At 52.6% G+C, this 27001-nt stretch overlaps 1 protein-coding gene across 1 annotated transcript in view; it reads right to left on the reverse strand.

Annotated features, from left to right (window-relative positions):
• Nucleotides 1-19727, reverse strand: part of LOC140390021 (anoctamin-7-like) — a 172031-nt gene extending 152304 nt beyond the window's left edge. The window contains exons 1-3 of the mRNA XM_072474849.1: nucleotides 19539-19727; nucleotides 12320-12404; nucleotides 1601-1782 (exon numbers count right to left, since the gene is read on the reverse strand). Of these exons, the coding sequence (XP_072330950.1) occupies nucleotides 1601-1782; nucleotides 12320-12404; nucleotides 19539-19676 (405 nt within the window). The 5' untranslated portion in view covers nucleotides 19677-19727. The remainder of the gene's footprint in view (nucleotides 1-1600; nucleotides 1783-12319; nucleotides 12405-19538) is intronic.
• Nucleotides 19728-27001: the final 7274 nt, after the last annotated feature.

Consider the following 27001-nt stretch of genomic DNA (forward strand, 5'->3'; position numbering starts at 1 on the left):
TCCAACTCACCCCCAACCAGCCCTCTCCAACCCAACCCCTACCCCCGGCCTGCCCTCTCTGACCCACCCCTTGACCTCACCACCCAACCCCTACCCTGCCCTGCCCTCTCCGACCCACCCCCTGACCTCACCAACCCAACCCCTACCCCGGGCTGCCCTCTCCGACCCACCCCCTGACCTCACCACCCAACCCCTACCCTGGCCTGCCCTCTCCAACCCACCCCCTGACCTCACCAACCCAACCCCTACCCTGGCCTGCCCTCTCCGACCCACCCCCTGACCTCACCAACCCAACCCCTACCCCGGCCTGCCCTCTCCGACAAACCCCCTGACCTCACCACCCAATCCCTACCCTGGCCTGCCCTCTCCGACCCACCCCCTGACCTCACCACCCAACCCCTACCCTGGCCTGCCCTCTCCAACCCACCCCCTGACCTCACCAACCCAACCCCTACCCTGGCCTGCCCTCTCCGACCCACCCCCTGACCTCACCACCCAACCCCTACCCTGGCCTGCCCTCTCCGACCCACCCCCTGACCTCACCACCCAACCCCTACCCTGGCCTGCCCTCTCCGACCCACCCCTGACCTCACCAACCCAACCCCTACCCTGGCCTGCCCTCTCCGACCCACCCCCTGACCTCACCACCCAACCCCTACCCTGGCCTGCCCTCTCCGACCCACCCCTGACCTCACCAACCCAACCCCTACCCTGGCCTGCCCTCTCCGACCCACCCCCTGACCTCACCACCCAACCCCTACCCTGGCCTGCCCTCTCCGACCCACCCCCTGACCTCACCACCCAACCCCTACCCTGGCCTGCCCTCTCCGACCCACCCCTGACCTCACCAACCCAACCCCTAACCCGGCCTGCTTTCTCCGACCCACCCCCTGACCTGACCACACCACCCAACCCCTACCCTGGCCTGCCCTCTCCGACCCACCCCCTGACCTCACCACCCAACCCCTACCCTGGCCTGCCCTCTCCGACCCACCCCCTGACCTCACCAACCCAACCCCTAACCCGGCCTGCCTTCTCCGACCCACCCCCTGACCTGACCTCACCAACCTAACCCCTACCCCGGCCTGCCCTCTCCGACCCACCTCCTGACCTGGCCTCACCAACCCAACTCCCCACTCCCGACCTGCCCTCTTCAACCCACCCCCGACCTGACCTCACCAACCCAACTCCCCACTCCTGATCTGCCCTCTTCAACTCAACCCCCCACCCCGCATCTGCCATCTCCAACCCACCCCCCCACACCTGACCTGCGCTCTCCAACCCAAACCCCCCCACACCTGACCTGCCCTCCCAAACACAACCCCTCAACCAACTCTCTTCAAAACACCCATCCACCCCGTCCTCAACCACCTCTCTCTAACCTACCCTCCCCAACACTCCTGCCCGATCAACCCTCTCTGATAACCCCAACTTACACTTGCACCAAACTCCCAACCCGTCCACTCCGACCTCCTGACCTACCCTATCCAAACCACCCATCCCACCCTACCCTTACAGACACACCCACAACCTACTCTCGCCAACATCCCTTCCCCCACCTACCCTCTCCAACGACCCTCCTCCTCCCTCCCCGACCTACCATTTCCATCAGCAGTTCACTTCTCCTGAGGTTCTTTAGAAATTTATTTCTCCACTTTGTGTCCTGCTCCATGTCGTTTGTTAGTTTGGAGTTCTGGTTCTTCTCACTGACATTATCCATATCTTCAGCTCTCGATTTCTCAGATTCCTTTGTTAGGTCCTCCTTCCACACGAGGACAAAATCTAAATAAATGCATAATGGCACAAAAGTGTTTGAATGTTTCCCTTCTCTGGGTCAGATCCGGACCAATTGCTAAATCCTTTCAGGATTAGCAGCAAAGTTAAATGGGAATGTAAGTGGCAGGGGAATGAGATGTGAATCTGGCTGAGCCAGGAGTTAACGGATATCTCTCGGACTGCTTTGAGTGAAATGGTTTGGGACAGTCCCAATCAATTTACAACCAGTGTAGGTCCAGCACATGACGTTGTCCAGGATTGGCCACATAACGACTGTGGTAAACCACTGTTGTACCTATATTAGGTGATATAAGGTAGGGGCTGTGCTACAGGTTCGCTGGTAGTCCCTGACTGCAGGCTCTGCCCAGTAGACGGAGTATAAATATGCGTGTCCTCCATTCAGCAGCCATTTTGCCAGCTGCTGTGGGAGGCCACATATCTTAGAGCAATAAAGCCTCAGTTGTATCCAACTCTAGTCTTTGTTCAATTGATCGTGCATCAATTTATTGCTCTAAGATTTTCTAAAAGATGGACCTCCATATCAAGCCAGATCGCCTGCAGCTGGATCCGCAATCAAGCGACACCAAAAAGGAGTTTAATCACTGGCTAGCTTGCTTCGAGGCGTACATCAACACAGCAACCACCCCTGTTCCGGAGGCTCAGAAGATACAAATCCTGTCTCAAGGTTGAGCTCCAACGTGTTTCCGCTGATCCAGGACACCCCGAACTACGCCGACCCCATGGCGCTTCTCAAAGAAAACTAAGCACAGAAGACGAACTCGCTCTTCGCCAGGCACGTACTCGCCATTCGCTCTCAACTCCCTGGTGAGTCCATAGAAGACTTCTGGCGGGCCCTAAACCCACTCGTCTGGGACTGTGACTGTCAGGCCGTTACGGCCACTGAACATTCGAACCTCCTTATGCGGGACGTGTTCGTTATGGGGATTGGGTCGGACCTCATACGCCAAAGACTGTTAGAAGGGGCCACACTCCATCTAGCTGAGGCTAGCGCTCTCTATGACGGTCGCCTCGCGCAACAGTCAGGCCCACCCCCCCAGCCGTGCGGCCCACCCCTCCTACCCATCATGGACCCCACAGACGGCCGCCCCAGCGGGGGCTTTACCCAGCCAGTACGCCTGCACCACGTGCCAGCCCGCACACCCCGGGGGTCCCTGATGTTACTTCTGCGGCCAGCAGAAACACCCCTGCCAACGCTGCCCGGCCCGCGCGGCCCTTTGCAAGGCTTGCGGCAAAAAGGGGCACTTGGCCACGGTGTGCCAGGCCCGCGATGTTGCCGCTATCGCCCCCACACCCCTTGTCTACACACAATGGGCGCCGCCATCTTCATCTCCCCGGACCACGCGCGGCCAGTGGGTGCCGCCATCTTCTCCCCCTCAGTCTACGTGCGGCCCATGGGTGGCGCCACTTTGTCCAACCCCCGCAACGTGCGGACCATGGGCGCCGCCATTTTGTCCCCCACAGGATCTTCAGGCGCCGCCATCTTGTCTCCCCTATGGGGCATGGACACCAACAGCATTCCAGGACCTGGGCCCCCCAGGCTCTCCATCATCCGGCGCCAGCAACGAGCGACCACGACTCTCCTCAGTGACGATCGACCAGTCTCGTCCGCATAACCTGGCCACCGCATCGACCAGCGGGAAAATCAACGGCCACGTGACCTCTTGCCTGCTGGACTCCGGGAGCACCGAAAGCTTCATACACCCGGATACGGTAAGGCGCTGCTCCCTCGCGGTACACCCCACCAACCAAAGAATTTCCCTGGCCTCCGGATCCCATTCCGTCGCAATCCGGGGGTTCTGTACGGTCACACTCACGGTCCAGGGCGTAGACTTCAGTGGCTTCTGCCTCTACGTCCTCCCTAACCTCTGCGCTGCTCTACTACTCGGCCTAGACTTCCAGTGCAATCTCCAGAGCCTAACCCTCAAATTCGGCGGGCCCCTACCACCCCTCAGTGTGTGCGGCCTTGTGTCCCTAAAGGTCAATCCGCCTTCTCTCTTCACAAACCTAAGCTTGGATTGCAAACCGCCGACACCAGGAGCAGACAGTACAGCACCCAGGACAGGTCCTTCATCAGGTCCGAGGTCCAGCGGCTGCTTTGGGAAGGCATCATCGAGGCCAGCAACAGCCTCTGGAGAGCCCAAGTGGTAGATGTTAAAACTGGGGAGAAACACAGAATGGTCGTGAACTACAGCCAGACCATCAATCGGTACACGTAGCTCGACGCGTACCCCCTCCCACGCATATCTGATATGGTAAATCAGATTGCACAGTACCGGACTTCCGGGTGCGGCAATGACCAGCTGAGTTGCACGTTTCGGCACCTCCCGTTGGAACGGACTTTTGGGCTCTTAATAGGAGCCCCAACGGCAATTTAAACGGCCAAAAACACTGTGCGGTAAACCAGAAGGGAATCCCCCCGGACACGCATGGAAAAAGGAGAGGATAGCGGCCGGATTGCAGAAGATCCTCTGGAGCAGCGGCAAGGAAGGGAAGCTCGAAGCAAGATGGCGTTGGAAGGTGGCCGTTTGTTATGGGGCCCGGAGCAACAAGAGTTCCTGCGGCGCTGTGTGGAAGAGCTGAAGAAGGAGTTGAAGAAGGAAGTGTTGGCCCCGATATTACAGGCGATTGAAGGGCTAAAGGAGGAGCAGAGGACCCAGGAGCTGGAGCTTCGGGTCGTGAAGGCAAAGACTGCTGAAAACGAAGATGAAATACAGGGCCTGGTGGTGAAGGCAGAGACGCACGAGGCACAGCACAAAAGGTGTGTGGAAAGGCTGGAAGTACTGGAGAATAATTCGAGGAGGAAGAATTTAAGAGTCCTGGGTCTTCCCGAAGGCGCAGAGGGGGCGGACGTCGGGACATATGTGAGCACGATGCTTCACTCGCTAATGGGATCGGAGGCCCCGACGGGCCCTTTGGAGGTGGAGGGAGCCTATCGAGTTCTGGCGCGAAGACCAAAGGCTGGAGAAATACCTCGAGCTATAGTGGTGAGGTTTCTCCGCTACAATGACAGAGAGACGGTCCTCAGATGGGCGAAGAAAACTCGGAGCTGTAGGTGGGAGAACGCGGTGATCCGCGTATTCCAGGATTGGAGTGCGGAGGTGGCGAGAAGGAGGGCAAGTTTCAATCGGGCTAAGGCGGTGCTTCACAAAAAGAAGGTTCAATTTGGAATGTTGCAACCGGCGAGACTGTGGGTCACACACCAAGGGAAGCACCACTACTTTGAGACGGCAGAAGAGGCGTGGACATTAATTGTGGACGAGAACTGGAATAGTCTGGCGAGAGAAAGAGCTTCTGAGATAAAGTGGTGGGGTGATTATGTGGGGCGAGAAAGGGGAAGGGGGGGGGAAGATTTTTCAATTTGTTAATTCTATGATCCTGTAACTTTTCTCTCTTCCCCATGTTGGGGGGGGGAGTATGAGGAACTGTGGGCGCCGGTGGGACGGAAAGGGGAAGGAGAAGGGAAATGCGCCATTAGGGGCGGGGCCGAGTGGGAAACGCGGGCTTTGCTCCCGCGCTATGGTAATTGTGGCGGGAACCGGGACGCAGGAAGGAGGGGGCCTCGCACAGTGGGGGCCGAGGGCAAGGGGGGAAGCCGAGGTCAGCCAGAGTTCTCTGACTTCTGGGAGCAACATGGGGGGTGCAACTACGCTAGAGGGGCATCTAGTGGAGGGAGGGCGGGGGGGGGGGGGTTAACTGGGTTGCTGCTGCTAAGGAGAAGGGGGAGCTGTTATGGGACGGGGTGGTCGAGACGGGGGGGCACCATCGGTGGGATATACAGGTACGTGGGAACCGGGTGAGGAGCTGGGTTAAAAAAGGGGATGGCTAGTCGACAAGGGGGGGGGGGGTAAAGAGCCCCCCAACCCGGCTGATCACGTGGAACGTGAGAGGGCTAAACGGGCCGATTAAAAGGGCACGGGTACTCGCACACCTAAAGAAATTAAAGGCAGATGTGGTTATGTTGCAGGAGACGCACCTGAAACTGATAGACCAGGTCAGACTACGTAAAGGATGGGTGGGGCAGGTGTTTCATTCGGGTTTAGATGCGAAGAATAGGGGGGGGGCTATCTTAGTGGGGAAACGGGTACTGTTTGAGGCAAAGACCATAGTGGCGGATAGTGGGGGTAGATATGTGATGGTGAGTGGCAGATTGCAAGGGGAGGCGGTGGTTCTGGTGAACGTATACGCCCCGAACTGGGATGATGCAAATTTTATGAGGCGTATGTTGGGGCGTATCCCGGACCTGGAGGCGGGAAAGTTGGTAATGGGGGGAGACTTCAATACGGTGCTTGATCCAGGGCTGGACCGGTCGAGGTCCAGGACCGTGAGGAGGCCGGCAGCGGCCAGGGTGCTCAAGGACTTCATGGAGCAGATGGGAGGAGTAGACCCCTGGAGATTTATTAGGCCTAGGAGTGAAGAGTTCTCATTTTTCTCCCATGTTCACAAGGTATACTCACGGATAGACTTTTTTGTCTTGGGAAGGGCACTGATTCCGAAGGTGACAGGGGCGGAGTATACGGCCATAGCCATTTCGGACCACGCTCCACATTGGGTAGACCTGGAGGTAGGAGAGGAAAAAGAACAGCACCCACTCTGGAGAATGGATATGGGCTTATTGGCGGATGAGGGGGTATGTCTAAGGGTGAGGGGGTGTATCGAAAGGTACTTGGAGCTTAACGACAATGGAGAGGTTCACGTGGGAGTGGTCTGGGAGGCGTTGAAGGCGGTGGTCAGAGGAGAACTGATATCCATAAGGGCACATAAAGGGAAGCAAGAGGGTAAAGAAAGGGAGCGATTGTTGAGAGAACCTCTGAGGGTGGACAGGCAATATGCAGAGGCACCGGAGAGGGACTGTACAGGGAAAGACAAAGGTTACATGTGGAATTTGACCTGCTGACCACGGGTAAGGCAGAGGCACAGTGGAGGAGGGCACAGGGTGGACAGTATGAGTATGGAGAGAAGGCGAGTCAGCTACTGGCCCACCAATTGAGGAAGAGGGGAGCGGCAAGGGAGATAGGTGGGGTGAGAGATGAGGAGGGAGAGATGGAGAGAGTGAACGGGGTGTTCAAGGCATTCTATGAGAGGTTATATAAGGCTCAGCCCTCGGAAGGGAAGGAGGGAATGATGTGTTTCCTGGATCAGCTGGAATTCTATGTTCCCGAAGGTGGAGGAGCAGGAGAGGGCGGGACTGGGAGCACAGATTGAGATGGAGGAGGTGGTAAAGGGGATTGGGAGCATGCAGGCGGGGAAGGCCCCGGGACCGGATGGATTCCCGGTGGAATTTTATAGGAAATATATGGACCTACTGGCCCCGCTTTTGACGAGAACCTTTAATGAGGCCAGGGAGAGGGGGAAGTTGCCCCCGACTATGTCGGAGGCGACGATATCGCTACTTTTGAAGAAGGAAAAAGACCCGCTGCAGTGTGGGTCCTACAGGCCCATTTCCCTTTTAAACGTAGATGCTAAGCTCCTGGCCAAGGTGAAGGCGACGAGGATAGAGGACTGTGTCCCGGGGGTGGTCCACGAGGATCAAACTGGGTTCGTTAAGGGGAGACAGCTGAACACGAACATACGGAGGCTGCTAGGGGTGATGATGATGCCCCCACCAGAGGGGGAGGCGGAGATAATGGTGGCGATGGACGCCGAGAAAGCATTCGACAGAGTGGAGTGGGACTATCTGTGGGAAGTGTTGAGGAGATTTGGTTTTGGAGAAGGGTTTATTGGATGGGTGCAGCTGCTATATAGGGCCCCAGTGGCAAGTGTGGTCACGAACAGGCAGAGGTCTGACTACTTCCGTCTTTATAGAGGGACGAGGCAGGGGTGTCCCCTGTCTCCGTTACTGTTTGCATTGGCAATTGAGCCCCTGGCCATAGCACTGAGGGGCTCCAGGAAGTGGAGGGGAGTACTCAGGGGAGGAGAAGAACACCGGGTATCATTGTATGCAGATGATTTATTGCTGTATGTTGCGGACCCAGTGGAGGGGATGCCTGAGATAATGCAGACACTCAGGGAGTTTGGGGAATTCTTGGGGTACAAATTAAATATGAGGAAGAGTGAGTTGTTTGTGGTGCATCCGGGGGAGCAGAGCAGGGGAATAGATGATTTACCGCTGAGGAAGGTAACAAGGGATTTCCGGTACTTAGGGATTCAGATAGCCAGGAGTTGGGGAACCTTACAGAGGCTTAATCTAACACGATTGGTGGAACAGATGGAGGAGGATTTTAAGAGATGGGACATGGTGCCCCTGTCACTGGTGGGTAGGGTGCAGGCGGTCAAAATGGTAGTCCTCCCGAGATTCCTTTTTGTGTTTCAGTGCCTCCCGGTGATGGTCACGAAGGCTTTTTTCAAGAAAATTGAGAAAAGTGTCATGAGTTTTGTGTGGGCCGGGAAGACCCCGAGAGTGAGGAGGGGGTTTTTGCAGCGTAGCAGGGATAGGGGGGGACTGGCACTACCGAGCTTAAGCGAGTACTACTGGGCCGCCAATATCTCAATGGTGTGTAAGTGGATGGGAGAAGGGGAGGGAGCGGCGTGGAAGAGATTGGAGATGATGTCCTGCAAAGGAACCAGCCTACAAGCACTGGCGACGGCGCCGTTGCCGTTCTCCCCGAAGAAATACACCACAAGTCCAGTGGTGGTGGCAACACTGAAAATTTGGGGGCAGTGGAGACGGCATGGGGGAAGGACGGGAGCCTCGGTGCGGTCCCCGATAAGAAATAATCATAGGTTTGTCCCGGGGAGAATAGATGGGGGATTTGGAGCGTGGCAGAGAGCTGGGATCGTGCAACTGAGGGATCTGTTCTTAGACGGGACGTTTGCGAGTCTGGGAGCGCTGACGGAAAAATATGGGTTGCCCCAAGGGAATGCATTTCGTACATGCAACTAAGGGCTTTTGCGAGGCAACATGTGAGGGAATTCCCGCAGCTCCCGACGCAGGAGATTCAGGATAGAGTGATCTCAGGGACATGGGTGGGGGATGGTAGGGTGTCGGATATATACAGGGAAATGAGAGACGAGGGGGAGATCATGGTGGATGAGCTGAAGGGAAAATGGGAAGAAGAGCTGGGGAAAGAGATTGAAGAGGGGCTGTGGGCAGATGCCCTACGTAGGGTAAACTCTTCGTCCTCGTGTGCCAGGCTTAGCCTGATACAATTCAAGGTTTTGCACAGGGCGCATGTGACCGGAGCAAGGCTCAATAAATTTTTCGGGGTAGAGGATATGTGTGGGAGATGTTCGAGAAGACCAGCAAACCACACCCACATGTTTTGGTCATGCCCGGCACTGCAGGGGTTCTGGGTGGGGGTGGCGAATGTGCTTTCGAAGGTGGTGGGGGTCCGGGTCGAGCCAAGCTGGGGGTTAGCTATATTTGGGGTTGCAGAAGAGCCGGGAGTGCAGGAGGCGAGAGAGGCTGATGTTTTGGCCTTTGCGTCCCTAGTAGCCCGGCGAAGGATACTGATTATGTGGAAGGAAGCCAAACCCCCGGGGGTGGAGACCTGGATAAACGACATGGCAGGGTTTATAAAACTGGAACGGATAAAGTTTGCACTAAGGGGTTCGGCTCAAGGGTTCACCAGGCGGTGGCAACCGTTCATTAACTACCTCGCAGAACGATAAAGGAAATGGGAAGGTAACAGCAGCAACCCAGGGGGGAGGGGCGTGGGGGGCTCGGGTGGGTCCTCAGGGGTGTTTTTGTATAGATATTTGTACTTGGTTATGTATATTGGATTGTTTGATTTTATTATTTGGGAGAGTTATCATTTTTGTTATGGCAGTTGCCATTTAGTTTATATATTATTTATTTATTTGTTAAAAACGGTCACTGTTATTTATATTGTTTAATTGTTGTAAAAAGGGAAAAACCTTTGTACTGTTTTGTTTGGCCGAAAAATTTGAATACAATATATTTTTTTTAAAAGATTGCACAGTACCGGGTCTTCTCAACGTAGACATCAAATCCGCCTACCACCAGCTCCGCATTCATAAATCGGACCATCCATACACTGCTTTCGAGGCAGACGATCGTCTCTATCACTTCCTCAGGGTTCCCTTTGGCGTCACTAACGGGGTCTCGGTCTTCCAAAGGGAGATGGACTGAATGGTCGACCGGTACGATTTGCGGGCCACCTTCCCGTACCTAGACAACGTCATCATCTGCTGCCATGACCAGCAGGACCACGATGCCAACCTTGCCAAATTACACCACACCGCCACTCTCCTCAACCTCACCTACAACAAGGAGAAGTGTGTGTTTAGCACGACCCGCTTAGCCATACTTGGCTATGTGGTCCAGAACGGAGTTCTGGGGCTTGATCCCAACCGCATGCGCCCCCTCATGGAGTTCCCCCTTCCCCACTGCCCCAAGGCCCTCAAACGCTGCTTGGGGTTCTTCTCATACTACGCCCAGTGGATCCCAAACTATGCAGACAAGGCCCGCCTACTATTACAGTCCACACACTTTCCCCTAACGGCCGAGGCACAACAGGCCTTCGCCCATATCAGAGCCGATATCGCCAAGTCCGGGATGCACGCAGTAGACGAGACACTGCCCTTTCAAGTAGAGAGCGACGCATCGAACGTCGCCCTAGCCGCCACCCTCAATCAGGCAGGCAGACCCGTGGCATTCTTCTCCCACACACTTCATGCCTCAGGAATTTGGCACTCATCCGTCGAAAAGGAGGCCCAAGCTATTGTTGAGGCTGTGCGGCATTGGAGGCATTACCTGCCCAGCAGGAGATTCACCCTCCTCACTGACCAACGGTCGGTAGCCTTCATGTTCAATAACACACAGCGGGGCAAGATCACGAATGATAAAATCTTGAGGTGGAGCATCGAGCTCTCCACCTATAATTACGAGACTTTGTACCGCCCCGGCAAACTCAACGAGCCCCCAGACGCTCGTTGGTACATGTGCCAGCGCACAAGTAGACCGACTCCGGGCCCTGCACGACACCTTTGTCACCCGGGGGTCACACGGTTGTACCATTTTGTCAAGGCTCGCAATCTGCCCTACTCCGTCGAGGAAGTAAGAGCAGTCACCAGGGACTGCCAGATCGGAGTGCAAACCGCACTTCTACCGGCCGGACCGTGCGCGTCTGGTGAAGGCCTCCCGCCCCTTTGAACGCCTCAGCGTGGATTTCAAAGGGCCCCTCCCCTCCACTGACCGTAACACGTATATTCTCAGTGTGGTCGATGAGTACTCCAGATTCCCCTTCGCCATCCCATGCCCTGATATGACGTCTGCCACCGTCATCAAAGCCCTAAATACTATCTTCGCTCTGTCCGGTTTCTCCGCCTACATCCACAGTGACAGGGGATCCTCATTCATGAGTGATGAGCTGTGTCAGTTCCTGCTCAGCAGGAGTATAGCCTCCAGCTGGACGACCAGCTATAACCCCCAGTGAAATGGGCAGGTAGAGAGGGAGAACGGGACGGTATGGATGGCCTTCCAACTGGCCCTACGGTCCAGGAACCTCCCAGCCTCTCGCTGGCAGGAGGTCCTCCCTGATGCACTCCACTCCATTCGGTCACTACTGTGCATCGCCACTAACAACACACCCCATGAACGTCTTTTTGCCTTCCCCAGGAATTCCACATCCGGGGTGTCGCTCCTGACTTGGCTCGCAGCTCCAGGACCCGTCCTGCTCCGTAGGCACGTCCGACTCCACAGGGCGGACCCGTTGGTGGAGAGGGTGCAGTTGCTCCATGCCAACCCCCAGTATGCCTACGTGGCGTACCCCGACGGCCGCCAAGATACTGTCTCCCTCAGGGACCTGGCACCAGCAGGTTCCACACACACACACCCCTCCGGCCCGGCGCCACTCTCCCCTCCCCCGGTGCACCCAGCAGCAACCCCCCCAGGACCATCCGTCCTTCCCCTGCCCACTCCCAAGGAAGAAGAGGATTCTGGCACGTTCCCAGAGTCACCGAACATCGGGCCAGCATCGACATCGCCGCTACCACTACGTCGCTCCCAGCGTTACATCAAGGTAGGACCTGTACTACAGGTTTGCCGGTAGTCCCTGCCTGCTGGCTCTGCCCAGTAGGCGGAGTATAAATATGCGTGTCCTCCATTCAGCAGCCATTTCACCAGCTGCTATGGGAGGCCACACATCTTAGAGCAATAAAGACTCAGTTGTATCCAACTCTAGTCTTTGTTCAATTGATCATGCCTCAATGACAAACATGTCAACCTCATTAACCTTACAATTGTGGGTTGGTTTGGGAAGTGTGGTTGTCACAAAATGTTTTACCTGTGACTGAAAATTAAGACGTGTTCTCAGGGCTGAAGGAAGAGTTATTCTCTGTAGTTGGTGTATGGTTCTTTATCTGGGTGTGTTTGATGGGTCAGTTTTGAGCGAGTTACGCCTAACCCATGTTATAACACCGTGGATTAATCAATGGGATTTTTATTATGGGCTTCAACACCTCCATTTTGCACCCTTCCCAAATTAAAACCAGCAGAAAACCGATCTCCCCAAATAGATTTGCCAATAAATGAACACTATGAATTCGGAGGTATAAAACTCACCAACTCTGGTTTCCCCATCACTGAAAAAGTTAAATTTTTCTTCTTTCTTAGGTTTTTCTGCTGTGACTTGGCATTCATAATTGGCCTAAGGAAAGGAACATGAAAGAGAGTTCAGATTTAGGAACCGTGAGATACCCCATTTCGGACTGGCGCATTCTCTTTGAAATTTAAACTGTGTCAACTGTTGCTCAGCTGATGCTTTGTTATCTCCAGACTGGATTATTCCATCACATTTTCCTGATCAGCCTCCAAAATTCCCATAAAATTCTGATCAGTCCAAACCCTGTTTCTGTTCTAACTTGCACTAAATCCCATTCACCCATTAAACCCTCTGCTTACTCATCCACACTGGCTTAAGGTTAAACAATGCCACAATTTTGAAATTTACATCCTTGTTTTCAATTGCCCCCATGACCCTCGCCCCTCCTTACCTCCGTAATCTCCTCCAGTTCCTCAATTCCCCGCAGTGTCTATGCTCCGGTAATTTTTGGTCACTTGCACATTCCTGATTTTCATCGCTCCACCATTCAACTGCCTAAGCTGTGGAATTCCCTCTCTAAAACCCTCCGCCTCACATCCTCTGCTTCTTCATTTAAGATACTCCTCAAAACAGATCTCTTTGACCAAGCTTTTTCTCCTTACATCTCCTTATATGGCTGAGTGACAAGTTTAGTTTGATAACACCTTGGGATCTTTCATTATCTTTAAGACTGAGAGAAGGGCAGCACGGTGGCACAGTGGTTAGCATTGCTGCCTCACGCCGTCGAGGTCCCAGGCTTGATTCTGGGTCACTGTCTGTGTGGAGTTTGCACATTCTCCCCGTGTTTGCGTGGGTTTCGTCCCACAACCCAAAGATGTGCAGGGTAGGTCAATTGGCCACACTAAATTGCCCCTTAATTGGAAAAAATTAACTGGGTACTCTATATTTTTTTTTAAAAGACTGAGAGAAAGTGAGTTAAGATTCATAGATGTTTACAGCATGGAGTCAGGCCCTTCAGCCCAGCTTGTCCATGCCGCCCAGTTTCTATCACTAAGCTAGTCCCACTTGCCCACATTTGGCCCATATCCCTCTATACCCACCCTGCCCATGTAACTGTCTAACTGCTTTTTTCTAAATAAATGTTTTTTATTGGGTTTTTGAACAAAGTATATTTACCGTCATGTACACAGAATAAGAATACATATATATATACAGAAGAGAAGGGAACACGCACAAAAAACAAAACAAACAACAACAAAAAAGTTAGAATAAAATAACTGGTAGGGTATTATGTGCTAGCTCAACAACAGCAGCTCTGCACAATTGGCAATATTGTTTTTAGCACATAAGTAGGCATCTGTTTGTGGTGGGGGGGGGGGGGGAGAGAACTGAGGGGAGGGGGGGTACATATAAATTTGGGGGCGGGGAAATAATTACAGAACAATTACAGAGGGCAAAACACGAATGGAGCTGGTGTTGGTGTTGTCGCTTGCTTCTCCCGGATGGTTTTCGCTGCCATTGTCGTCTCGCGCTCACCTCCGCTTCAGCCGTTCGTCCCGTCTTTTGCCCGGATTTTCCTTGTTCCCTGCTCCTGTAGATGCCAAGTTTGTTATCATTTCCCGTGCCCTCCTTCTGGCTGTCATTCCCTTGCCTCCCCCCCACCTCACTGGTTCCCCTCTATTCTTCCCTGTCACCTCCCTCTTCCCCCCCCCCCCCCTCTGCCCCCTTCCTCCCCCCCCCCTACCCTTGTCCTGTGGTTCGCCTTTCTTTTCTCTTCGGTTTAGCAGCTAGCCCCCCCCCCCCCCTCCCCACCGGTCTATCCCTCCCTCCCCCGCCTCGGATACTTTCCTCTGATTCTTGGCTACCTGGCTATTCTTCTGCTTGTTCATTGGCCACAAACAGGTCCCGGAACAATTGGGTGAATGGCTCCCATGTTCTGTGGAAGCCGTCGTCTGACCCTCGGATGGCGAATTTGATTTTCTCCATTTGGAGAGATTCCGAGAGGTCGGACAGCCAGTCTGCAGCTTTGGGTGGTGCTGCTGACCGCCAGCCGAACAGGATTCTACGGCGGGCGATCAGGGAGGCAAAGGCAAGGGCGTCCACCCTCCTCCCCAGGAATAGATCTGGTTGGTCTGAAACCCCGAAGACGGCCACTTTCGGGCATGGTTCCACCCTCACCCCTACCACCTTGGACATTGTCTCGACGAAGGCTGTCCGGTACCCCACAAGTCTGGGGCAAGACCAGAACATGTGGGTGTGGTTGGTCAGACCTCCTTGGCACTGTTCACATCTGTCCTCCATCTCCAGGAAGAACCTACTCATACGGGTTCTTGTTAAGTGGGCTCTATGTACCACTTTTAGTTGTGTCATGTTGAGCCTTGCGCACGTGCAGGTGGAGTAGACCTTATGCAGTGCTTCACTCCAGAGTCCCCACCCTATTTCAATCCTCAGGTTTTCCTCCTATTTCTTTCTTGTTGCGTCCAGTACGGTGTTGGCCCTTTCTACCAGTCAGTCATCCATGTCGCCCTTTATCTAGAATGCTTGCGTCCAGTAACTCTCCCAGTAATGTCTGTCGTGGCGGCAGTGAAGCACTGCATAAGGTCTACTCCACCTGCACGTCCTTGTCTCCTTTCGTAGGAGGTTTTTGAGTTGCAGGTACCTTAGCTCGTTCCCCCTGGCTAGCTGGGATTTCTCTGTCAGTTCGCCCAGTGTTGCGATTCTGCCGTCCGTGTATAGGTCCCTGACTGTCAGTGTCCCTCCGTCCTGCCCCCACCTTTTGAAGGTGGCATCAATCAGTGCTGGTGTGAACCTATGGTTGTTACAGATGGGAGCTTTGTCCGACATTTTGGTCAGGCCAAATTGCTGCCGTAGTTGGTTCCAGAATTGGAGGGTGGCTATCACCACCGGGCTGCTGGAGTGTTTTTTGGGTGGGGATGGGAGTGCCGCGTGGCGAGGGCTCAGAGGGAGGTCCCCTTGCAGGAGGCCTCTTCCGCGCGCACCCACTCAGCTTCTGGCTCCTTGGTCCATCCCTTATTCGCTCGGCCGTCGCCGCCCAGTGGTAGAATTGTCGGTTTGGGAGGGCTAGCCTCCCCCTGGATTTTTTTTTTATAGGACCTTCTTTGGGATCCTATCATTCTTTCCCTCCCCCCATACGGACCCCATGCTTAGTTTGTCTAGTGCTTTGAAAAAGGCCTTGGGGATGTAGATCGGGATTGATCTGAATAGGAAGAGGTACCTGGGCAGTACGTTCATTTTGATCGTCTGGACTCTCCCCGCGAGGGAGAGTGGGAGTGTGCTCCATCTTTGCAGGTTCTGTTTTACTTCCTCCGTCAGACTGGTGAGGTTCCATTTGTGGATCCCTTTCCAGTCATGGGCTATTTGGATCCCCAGGTAGCGGAAGTTGTGTCGAGCCTGTTTAAACGGCAGTCCCATTAGTGCTGCCCCCCCTACTTGTGGGTGTACCGGGAAGATCTCGCTTTTGCTCATGTTGAGTTTGTAGCGCGAGAAGGCGCCAAACTCTTTCAGGAGCGCGATGATTCCTTCCATGCTGCTCTGTGGATCCGAAATGTAGAGGAGCAGGTCATCTGCATAGAGTGAGACTCTGTGCTCTCTGCCTCCCCTTCGGATCCCCCTCCAGCTTTTTGCTGCTCTGAGAGCAATTGCTAGTGATTCGATCGCTAGGGCGAACAGCAGCGGGGACAGTGGGCATCTTTGTCTTGTGCCCCTGTGCAGCTGGAAGTATCGGGAGTTGGTATTGTTGGTCCGTACGCTCGCCATGGGAGCGTTGTATAGGAGCTTCACCCAGGAGGTGAATCCTGTTCCAAGCCCGAACCGCTCCAGTGCCTCTATGAGGTATTTCCATTCGACCCTGTCGAAGGTCTTTTCTACATCTAGGGAGGTGATCACTTCTGGTGTTCTCTCCCCGGATGGGGTCATTATCACGTTTAGCAGGCGCCTGATGTTCGAGGTTAGCTGCCTATCTTTGACAAAACCCGTCTGGTCCTCTGCGACCACCTCTGGTACGCAGTCTTCTAGCCTTTTGGCTAGTATTTTGGCACCTGCGTTCAGCAGTGAGATGGGTCTGTATGACCCACATTCCGTTGGGTCTTTAACTTTCTTAGGTATCAGCGAGATTGAGGCCTGTGCTAGCGTAGGCGGCAGTGTGCCCCTCGCTAACGAGTCTGTGAACACCTCCACAGGTGTAGAAGGCCGCCAGGAACCCATCTGGTCCATGAACTCTCCCAGTGCTAGTGGTGCTTCCAGGCCCCATTCTCTGCCCTTCCCCACGACTGGTGTGTCCAGTCCATCAAGGAACCGTTTCATCCCAGATTCCCCCATTGGGGGCTCTGAGGTGTACAGCCCTTGGTAGAAGGCCTTGAAGATTTTGTTACTCTTTTCTGGTCCTGTTTCTAATGTGCCTCTGGTAATCCCTGATTTGTGCAATTTATCTGGTGGCTGCCTGCTTTCTCAGCTGGTGTGCTAACAGGCGGCTGGCTTTGTCTCCGTGTTCGTATAGGGTCCCACGTGCCTGGCGGAGTTGGTGCACTGCTTTCCTGGTGGAGAGCAGATCAAAGTTCCTTTGTAGCTCTTTCCTCTCCGCCAGGAGCTCTATGGTCGGGGCCTCGGAGTATTTATGGTCTACCTCCAGTATGGAGTCGACCAGCTGCTGCCTAGCCGCCCTTTCCTCCCTATCTCTTCGAGCTTTGAAAGCGATAATTTCCCCTCTTACTACGGCCTTTAGCGCTTCCCAGAACGTGGAGGGTGAGACCTCCCCGTTTCGGTTGTTCTCCGTGTACTCTGCTATGGCCTGCGATATCTTTGCGTTGAAGACCTTGTCTGCTAGTAGGGCAATGTCCCACCGCCATGTGGGGCGTTGGGTCTAACTGCTTTTTAAAAGACAAAATCATATCCGCCTCTACCACTGCCTTTGGCAGCCCAATCCAGATGTTCACCACCCTCTGTGTGAAGAAATTTCCCCTCTGGTCTCTTTTGTATCTCCCCCCTCTCACCTTAAACCTTTGCCCTCTAGTTCTAGACTCCTCTACATTTGGGGAAAGATGTCGACTATCTTCATTATCTATGCTCTTCATTATTTTATAGACCTCTAGCCAAGAGTGGGAGATGATGGGATAAGTCTTGATGTCAACCTGGTAGGAATACAGGAAATTGTGAAAGATGACGGACTAGAAGGATTGGAGGACCACGATAAAGAAAATGTACGGCAGACTGTCAGTAAGATTGAATGAGAGTGAGAAAGGGAGAATGGAGGTGAGGGGGTCAAATCAGCTACAACTTGCATTTATATTAAACATTGTAGCATAGTAAAACATTCCACAGAACCTTATCAAGAATTACGCCATGAGTTATTAGGTCAATGAGGCAGGTTTTAAAGGAGGTAAGCAAGGTGGAGAGGCAGGGAAATTTAGGGAGGAAATTTCAGAGGTTAAGGTCGAGGCAGCTAAAGGCATGGCCACCAATGAGCCATAGAGTTTTACAACACAAACCAAAGCCCTTCGGCCCATCGTGCCTGTGCCGGCCATCAAGCACTTATCTACTCTAACCCCATCTTCCAGCACTTGGCCTGTAGCCTTGTCTGCTACGACATTTCAAGTGCTCATCTAAGTGCTTCTTAAATGTTGTGAGGATTCCTGCCTCTACCACCCCTTCAGGCAATGAGTTCCAGATCCTACCACCCTCTAAGTGAAAGTGTTTCCCCCAAATCCCCTCTAAATTTCCTGCCCCTCCCCTTAAACCTATGCCCCCTAGGGGCAGCACGGTGGATTAGCCCTGCTGCCTCACGGCACAAGGGTCCCAGGTTCAATCCTGGCTCTGGGTCATTGTCCGTGTGGAGTTTGCACATTCTCTCCGTGTCTGCGTGGGTTTCACCCCCACAACCCAAAGATGCGCAGGGTAGGTGGATTGGCCACACTAAATTGCCCCTTAATTGGAAAAAATTAACTGGGTACTCTAGATATTTTTTTTAATGTTTGTGTACCTTTAGAGATGTATGTGCTAGATTGCCCAGCTCTCTTTCTTTCTCTATCATGCAGTTTCCATGAAGGGTATATGAATGTTAACTATTCACCCTGCAGCTGCACATATCCAAATTAAACATGATTCGTCAGTCACAAGTCCATTCCTGCAACTCATCCAAAATTTGCCTGAAGCAGTCAGGCATCATGCACAATTCTGACTCAGATCTCAGTATGATTTGCAAGTCATGTTCCCAACTCTAGGTCATCCATAAAAGTAGCAAAGAGTACATTAAAATTAAAATAAAAACAAAATATATAGTTGCTTTTCACCTATGTCGTTCCAGACAGTTGCCCATCCTGCTCAAGATATTGGCCTGAAGTCTCTGGCCGTTGGGATTCTCTCTTCACATTGGGAGCGCACACCCGCCCATGAGTTTCCCGGTGGTGTGAGGTGGCTTCAATGGGAAATCCCATTGACAAGCAGCGGAAAGAGAGCATTCCGCCACCATCAAACGGCGCATTATGACACATGCACTCTTGGAGTTCTTTTATGGTAAGTTGTCAAAAATGTTTTGAAACTCTAAGTAGACAATATCTACTGGCTTTCAGTCATTCACCGTCTTGATAACTTTGCCAAAAGATATAATCCAATTTGTAAGGCATTACCTTTTTTTCTTAAACCATGTTAAGTATCCTTCACATGTACCTCAGTTAGCTGATCATTGTAGTTGAAGGCTTTAACCTCAGTACACCTGGATTAGAGAACAGGGGGAGAGAAAATCAGCCAGATTTCCTATTCTTAATGGCGAGCCAGTGGCCCATAGCGGAAGGTGTGGATGTTCGAAGAGTATTGACTCTATGTTGATGTCCTCGATGTTAGAATAATAATAACAATAACCTTTTATTGTCACAAGTATGCAGTTACTGTGAAAAGCGCCTAGTCAGGACACACATTCAAGCCTGACCCATTAAGAAAGCCTAGGTTATTGGAAGCAGGTGTGTGCACTGTGCACAGCTTGTATAAGCCCACCTGTGCAGAGGACAAAAAATATATAAAATGAGCTAGGAGTTAGGTGTCGATACGGGTTAATGACCACCATAAAATGGAGAATCTAGAAGGTCAGAGATAGATCAACTGGAACAGTTAAGCTCATCGCACATTCTGCCACCCTACTTTGAAAGAAACAACATACTTAGCTAAAAAGACTGGCATCCGAAGGGTTTCTGTAGATAAATTGAAACATGAGGAAAGAACATCACCCACCTCCTGCTTTTCTGCAGAGATTTCATCGTCAGTATCTTCATCCTCCTTGTCCAAGCTACCATAGTATTCGCCCTTGGCCTCTTTTGGCGGAATGAGTTTGATGGCATCATTCCATTCATTGCTGTTATTTCTCAACATGTTGCTTCAAGACTGAGTTGTCCTTTGGAAATTGATTCCCAGCAATGCTCCTGCTTGGAAATAAACAAAATCCACTGAGCATTTGAAAAGAATTCTCCACCGACATGGCATGGCTCCTTCCTCTCTTCTTCCTCGCTCTTTTTCTTTAATAAAGGGTGTGAATAACAGAACTATCGTGCATTCACAAAGCACCTTTGGACAGTTAACAGGGGATCAGAACTCTGGGGCTGGGACAGAGGATTTAGGAGAGGTTACCAAACATTCACACGGTGACACAATGGTTAGGACTGCTGCCTCACAGCGCCAGGGTCCGGGTTCAATTCTGGCCTTGGGTGCCTGTTTGGAGTTTACACTTTCTCCCCGTGTCTGCCTGGGTTTCCTCCGGGTGCTCCAGTTTCCTCCCAGAGTCCAAAGGTGTGCAGGTTAGGTGGATTGGCCAGGCTAAATTGCCCCTTAGTGTCCACAAATGTGCAGATTAGATGGGTTTACGGGGATAGAATGGGGGAGTGGGCCTAGGTAGTGGGCCAGTGCAGATTCGATGGGCCTAATGGCCTCCTTCTGCAGTTTAGGAATTCTGTGCTTCTATGTTTCTTTTCTAAAAGAAATTGGACGAAAAGGTGTTTTGTTTAAAATAAGTTTAGAGAACCCAATTATTTCTTTCCAATTCAGGGGCAATTTAGCATGGCCAATCCACCTAATCTGCACATCTTTGGGTTGTGGGAATGAAACCCATGCAGGCACGGGGAGAATGTGCAAACTCCACACAGGCAGTGATCCGGGGCCTGGAATGAACCCAGGTCCTCAGCGCCGTCGGCAGCAGGGCTAACCACTGACACCATGCCTTCCGGGTGAAAAGGTGGATTGTAAGAAGTTGAAATGAAGAGGAACTATGGAAGACAATTGACTCAAAAACCTGGGCTCTTCTCATGTGATCGTAGAGGGTGAAGAGGGGATGTGATGGTGGGTGTTCAAACTAACAAAAGATTTTGATTTTAAAAATACATCAGGACACATTATTTTTACTGTCCAGTGAGCGGTAACCAGTGGGATGGGCATAAATTTAAGATCATGGGAGCTGGTGAGGAGATTTTGTTGTAATAGAAAGTGTTGGCTGAACGTGGCTCAGTCTCTATCACTCCCACCTCTGAGTCAGCAGGTTGTGGGTTCAATTACCACTCCAAGATTTTGAGCACAAAGATCCAAGGTGACACTCCAGTGCAGTGCTGGAGGAATGCTGCACTGTCGGAGGTGCCATCCTTCTGCACAGATGTTAAACCAAGGCCCCCTTCAGATGGGCATGAACAATTCCATGCCACTATTTTGCAAAGAAGAGAAATTATCCCTGGCCAATAGTTATCCCTCAATCAATCTCACCGAAACAGATTACTTGACCATTGTAACATTTCTGATTATGGGAGCTTGCTGCGCACAAATTGGCTGCTGCATCTCCCACATTACAACAGTGACTAGACAGGGACATCCTACGATCATTAAAGGCACCAATTAAATGCAAACGCAGTGCCGTTGGGAGCAGAGCAATCCCAACAATTATTTATGGCCCCACAAACCTCTTCCCATCCCAATTCATTTTCCCTTTCCTTTCTCTCTTACCTTTATCCAGAATTATCGCTCTCTTCCAGTACCATTCCCTAAGAGCATGTTGGCAAACATGGAGTCATAGAGTCATAGAGGTCAACTGTACTGAAAAGGTCTTCAGCCCGTCGCATCCAACCACCTGAGTATTCTAATCCCATTCTCCAGCACTTGGCCCATAGCCTTGTCTGCCTTGGCATCGCAAGTGCACATCTAAAAGCTTCTTAAATGTTATGAGGGTTTTTAAGGGCAGCACGGTGGCTCAGTGGTTAGCACTGCTGTCTACGGCGCTGAGGACCTGGGTTCGAATCCCGGCCCTGCGTCATTGTCCGTGTGGAGTTTGCACATTCTCCCCGTGTCTGCGTGGGTTTCACCCCCAAAACCAAAAGATGTGCAGGATAGATGAATTGGCCACGCTAAATTGCCCCTTAATTGTGAAAAAATAATTGGGTACTCAAAAAAAAAAATTTCTGAATGTTATGAGGGTTTCTGTCTCCTCCATCCTTTCAGGCAGTAAATTCCAGACTCCCACCACCATCTGGGTGAAAATGATTTCCTCACATCCCCCCTAATCCTTCTGTCCCTTACCGTAAATCTTTGCCTCCTGGTCATTGATCCCTTCACCAACGGAACAAGTTTCTTCCTGTCTACTCTTTCTATGCCCCTCATAATTTTATACATGTCAATCATGTCCCCCCTCAGTCTCCTCTGTTCCAAGGAAAACAAGCCCACCTCTCTTCACACCTAAAACTCTCCAGCCCAGGCAACATTCTGGTAAATCTCCTCTGCACCCTTTCCAGTGCTATCACATCCCTCCTCTGATATAGATTCCAGAACTGCACACAGGCTTCCACGTTGATCTTGCTCAAAAGCCGTGGACCATCTTTGTTGATGTTTGAGAAGCTGTTTTGAAACATCGTTTTTGGTCTACTTTCGATGCCTTTTGCCATCAACCGTTCCCACCAGTGTCAGACCTTCTAAACCACGATTCCTTATTACGTGCTCACTAAATTCCAACTGCCACTTCCTGATCTTGGTAGGCAGAATGCTTTCAGCCTCAAATGTTGACCCCCCCGCCTCCCCCTCCCCCCACGGATGCGACTCCCAAACTCCTCCCTCAAGTCCCAACGCACCTCTAAGAAGGTCTTCACACACACAGGGCACCCCCCGGCCCAATCCCTGTCATGGGAAAAACATCAGTTCGGCACTGCCAGCACCCATGCCGGCCTGCCCATGCCACCTGGGCACCACCTGGCTGGCATCTAGGTAGCACAGCCAGGGTGCCCGGCTGGCAGTACCAGAGTGCCACTCTGCCCAGAGGGCAAGCACCTGGGGGCCTCTGATTCCCTGGATTTATTAGTGACAGCTCTATATTTGAGGCCACTGGTGCATAAGAAGGAGTACTGGGCTGGATTGTAATGTACAGAGATTCTGGGGACAGAAAGAAAACAATAACTAAGTTGCGAGTGGGAAATCTGGAAATATATTAAGTGTGTTTGTCGGTCGCGTTTTAATCTCACCCACCTAATTATCATTTTCCTTTTGAGTTTCCTGTCCAATCAGCGACAACAGGATGGATCCTCATGACACAATCTCAATTTAAAGGGACATTCCAAACATGCAAGTTAGAGTTGATTGTCAAGGAGCCGGAAGGCTTGTAATTGAACCAAGAGGCTCAAAGTCTGTGCCGTGTGTCGTGTTGGGTGCTCTGCTACACAGACGAACCACACAGTTGCGGATGGTACAACTCAGTTTTATTACTAACAATATTTCCAATGGTAAACTGGGGCGAGATTCTCCGACCCCCCGCCGGGTCGGAGAATCGCCGGGGGCTGGCGTGAATCCCACCCCCGCCGGTTGCCAAATTCTCCGGCACCGGATATTCGGCGGGGGCGGGAATCGCGCCGTGGCGGTTGGCGGGCCCCCCCCCCCGCGACCTCCGGCCCGGATGGGCTGAAGTCCCGCCGCTAAAATGCCTGCCCCGCCGGCGTAGATTAAACCACCTACATTACCGGCGGGACAAGGCGGCACGGGCAGGCTCCAGGGTCCTGGGGGGGGGGGCGCGGGGCGATGTGGCCCCGGGGGGTGCCCCCACGGTGGCCTGGCCCGCGATCGGGGCCCACTGATCCGCGGGCGGGCCTATGCCGTGGGGAAACTGTTTCCCTTCCGCCTTCGCCGCGGTCTCCACCATTGCGCATGCGTGGGAATGTCATCAGTGGCTACTAATGCCCCCGTGCATGCGCCGCCCGGAGATGTCATTTCCGCGCCAGCTGGTGGGGCACCAAAGGCCTTTTCCGCCAGCTGGCAGGGCGGAAATTCTTTGGGGTGGCGCGATGCCCGACTGATTTGCGCCGTTTTGGGCGCCAGTCGGCGGACATCGCGCCGATACCGGAGAATTTCGCCCCTGGTTACTGAGGTTTGTTCATTACCCTTGAATCTGTGGACCTATCCCTAACACTATCTTGGAGTGGCACTCAGCACATGGTGGATATCTGAGTGGCTTGCTGTGATCTCTGTGCCTTGAGCTGTCTCCTGCTGGAATGAGCGGGAAGTGTCGTGTTCCCCGTTTTATAGTGTGTATGCTCTTGCCTGTAATTGGCTGTGGTGTTGTGTGTGTATGGATTGGTCCGTTGATCTGTCCATCAGTATGTATGGATGTTTGCACCATGATGTTTACCTGAATATCATGACACCGTGCTTCACAGAAACCTCCCTGGACTTGCTGCTGTGAGGGCTCAAGGATGATACCATTCCCTAGCAACGGAAGGGAGCAGCCTGTTGCTTAGGCAAAGAAGGTTTGGTTAGAGTTTGGGGAGATGGTGTCAGCAGAAGCATTGTGGTGCTACAGCCCTGGATTCAAAGTAGAAATACGCAGGGCCGGAGAGGTGAACATATTCACTGCATCCCATTGTGTGCATCGGGGCTGGTTTAGCACACTGGGCTAAATCGCTGGCTTTGAAAGCAGACCAAGGCAGGCCAGCAGCACGGTTCAATTCCCGTACCAGTCTCCCCGAACAGGCGCTGGAATGTGGCGACTAGGGGCTTTTCACAGTAACTTCATTTGAAGCCTACTTGTGACAATAAGCGGTTTTCATTTTCATTTCATCACCCCTATCCCTTAATTTGCCTTCCCAAGTCTATTCCATCACATCATTCCCAACACCTACTTATTGTGCAGGGGCATCCAGCCTTCATTTTGTTCCCACTTCCTCACATTCTCTTCTTTCCAGCCATCCTGTCCACTCACCTTCATCCTGATGCCATGTTGCACTGTGTAATGAGAAGGGAATTATTGCCAATCTGGCTGTACGAGACCCCTTGGGGATGAGCGACCATAGCATGATAAAAGTTTTATCAAGATGGAGAGTGAAGTAGTTGATTCGGAGACTAAGGTGCTGAATCTTAATAAAGGGAACTATGAGGATATGAGGCGTGAGTTGGCCTTGATAGATTGAGGAGAGTTACTTAAAGGGATGACAGTGAATAGACAATGGCAAACATTCAAGGAACGCCTGTTCATTACAGCAACTGTTCATTCCTGTCAAGCAAAGGGAGTAAGAGGGCCAATCCTTGGCTTACAAAGGAAATTAGAAATAGTAACCGATCCAAGGAAGAAGCACACAGATTGGCCAAGAAAAATAATAGGTCTGAGGATTGGGAGCAGTTTAGAATTCAGCAAAGGACTTCCGGGTGTGGCGATGACCAGCTGAGTCGCACATTTCGGCAGCTCCCGGTGGAACGGACTTTTGGGCTCTTAATAAGAGCCCCAACGGCAATTTTAACGGCTAAAAGTACTGTGCGGTGAACCAGAAGGTAATCCCCCCTGGATACGTATGAAAAAAGGAGAGGAAGGTGGCCGGATTGCGGTGGATCCTTTAGAGCAGCGGCAAGGAAGGCAAGCAAAAACCAAGATGGCGTCGGAAGGTGGCAGTTTAATATGGGGCCCTGAACAACACGAGTTTTTGAAACGCTGCGTGGAAGAACTCAAAAAGGAAATGAAGAAGGAGCTGTTGGCCCCGATATTACAGGCGATCGAAGGGCTAAAGGAGGAGCAAAAGACGCAGGAGCGGGAGCTTCGGGTCATGAAGGCAAAGGCTGCCGAGAATGAGGACGACATACAGGGCCTGGTGGTGAAGACGGAAATGCACGAGGCACACCATAAACGATGTGTGTAAAGGCTGGAGGCGCTGGAGAACAACGCGAGGAGGAACAACCTAAGGATTCTTGGTCTTCCTGAAGGTGCGGAGGGAGCGGACGTCGGGGCATATGTGAGCACGATGCTGCACTCGTTAATGGGAGCGGAGGCCCCGGCGGGTCCGCTGGAGGTGGAGGGAGCATACCGAGTGATGGCGCGAGGACCGAGAGCAGGAGAAATTCCTAGAGCCATAGTGGTGAGATTCCTCCGTTTTAAGGATAGAGAGATGGTCCTTAGATGGGCAAAGAAAACTCGGAGCAGTAAGTGGGAGAACGCGGTGATCCGCGTATACCAAGACTGGAGTGCGGAGGTGGCGAGAAGGAGGGCGAGCTTTAATCGGGCCAAGGCGGTGCTTCACAAAAAGAAGATAAAATTCGGAATGCTGCAACCGGCAAGACTGTGGGTCACATATCAAGGGAGGCACCACTACTTCGAGACGGCGGATGAGGCGTGGACTTTTATTGTGGAAGAAAAATTGGAATGAGCGGGTTATTAAAAAAAAGAACGTTTGAAACAAAGTGGTGGGGCGAGTATGGGGGGCGAAGAAGGGGGTAAAAAGGGGGGAAAGAGGAGTTTTATGTTATTAATCCTGCGATGTGGTAACTTTTCTCTCTTCCACAGGAGGTGGTGGGGGGAGGAAAGGAGGTGGAGGAGATGGGGCGTTGGCCATTGGGGGCGGGGCCAAGGGGGAAGCGCGGGCTCGGTTCCCGCGCTACGATAATCATGGCGGGAATAGGGAAGCAGGAAGGAGGGGGCGTCGCACGGTGCGAGCCGAGGTCACGGGGGGAAGCCGAGGTCGGCCAGAGTTTGCTGACTTCTGGGAGCAACATGGGGGCTGTAACTACGCTAGTGGGGGATCTAGCGGGGGGGGTGGGAGGGGGGAATTATTGGGCTGCTGCTGCTGGGGAGAGGGGGGAGCTGGCATGGGGTGGGATGGGCGGGGGGGCACCGCCTGGGGGGGACACAGCTGCGTGGGAACCGGGTGAGGAGCTAGAAAAAGGGGCTGGCTAATCGACAAGGGGGGGGTTAAAAACCCCTCAACCCGGCTGATCACGTGGAACGTGAGAGGGCTGAACGGGCCGATAAAGAGGGCACGGAGACTCGCACACCTTAAGAAACTGAAGGCAGACGTGGTTATGTTACAGGAAACGCACTTGAAACTGATAGACCAGGTGAGACTACGCAAAGGTTGGGTGGGGCAGGTGTTCCATTCGGGGCTAGATGCGAAAAACAGGGGGGTGGCTATATTAGTGGGGAAGCGGGTAATGTTTGAGGCAAAGACTATAGTGGCGGATAGCGGGGGCAGATACGTGATGGTGAGTGGCAAACTACAGGGGGAGACGGTGGTTTTGGTAAACGTATATGCCCCGAACTGGGATGATGCCAATTTTATGACGCGTATGCTAGGACGCATCCCGGACCTAGAGGTGGGAAAGTTGGTAATGGGGGGATATTTCAATACGGTGTTGGAACCAGGGCTGGACAGGTCGAGGTCCAGGACTGGAAGGAGGCCAGCAGCAGCCAAGGTGCTTAAAGA

This window comes from Scyliorhinus torazame, chromosome 14 (assembly GCF_047496885.1).
Source record: "Scyliorhinus torazame isolate Kashiwa2021f chromosome 14, sScyTor2.1, whole genome shotgun sequence".
NCBI lineage: Eukaryota > Metazoa > Chordata > Chondrichthyes > Carcharhiniformes > Scyliorhinidae > Scyliorhinus > Scyliorhinus torazame.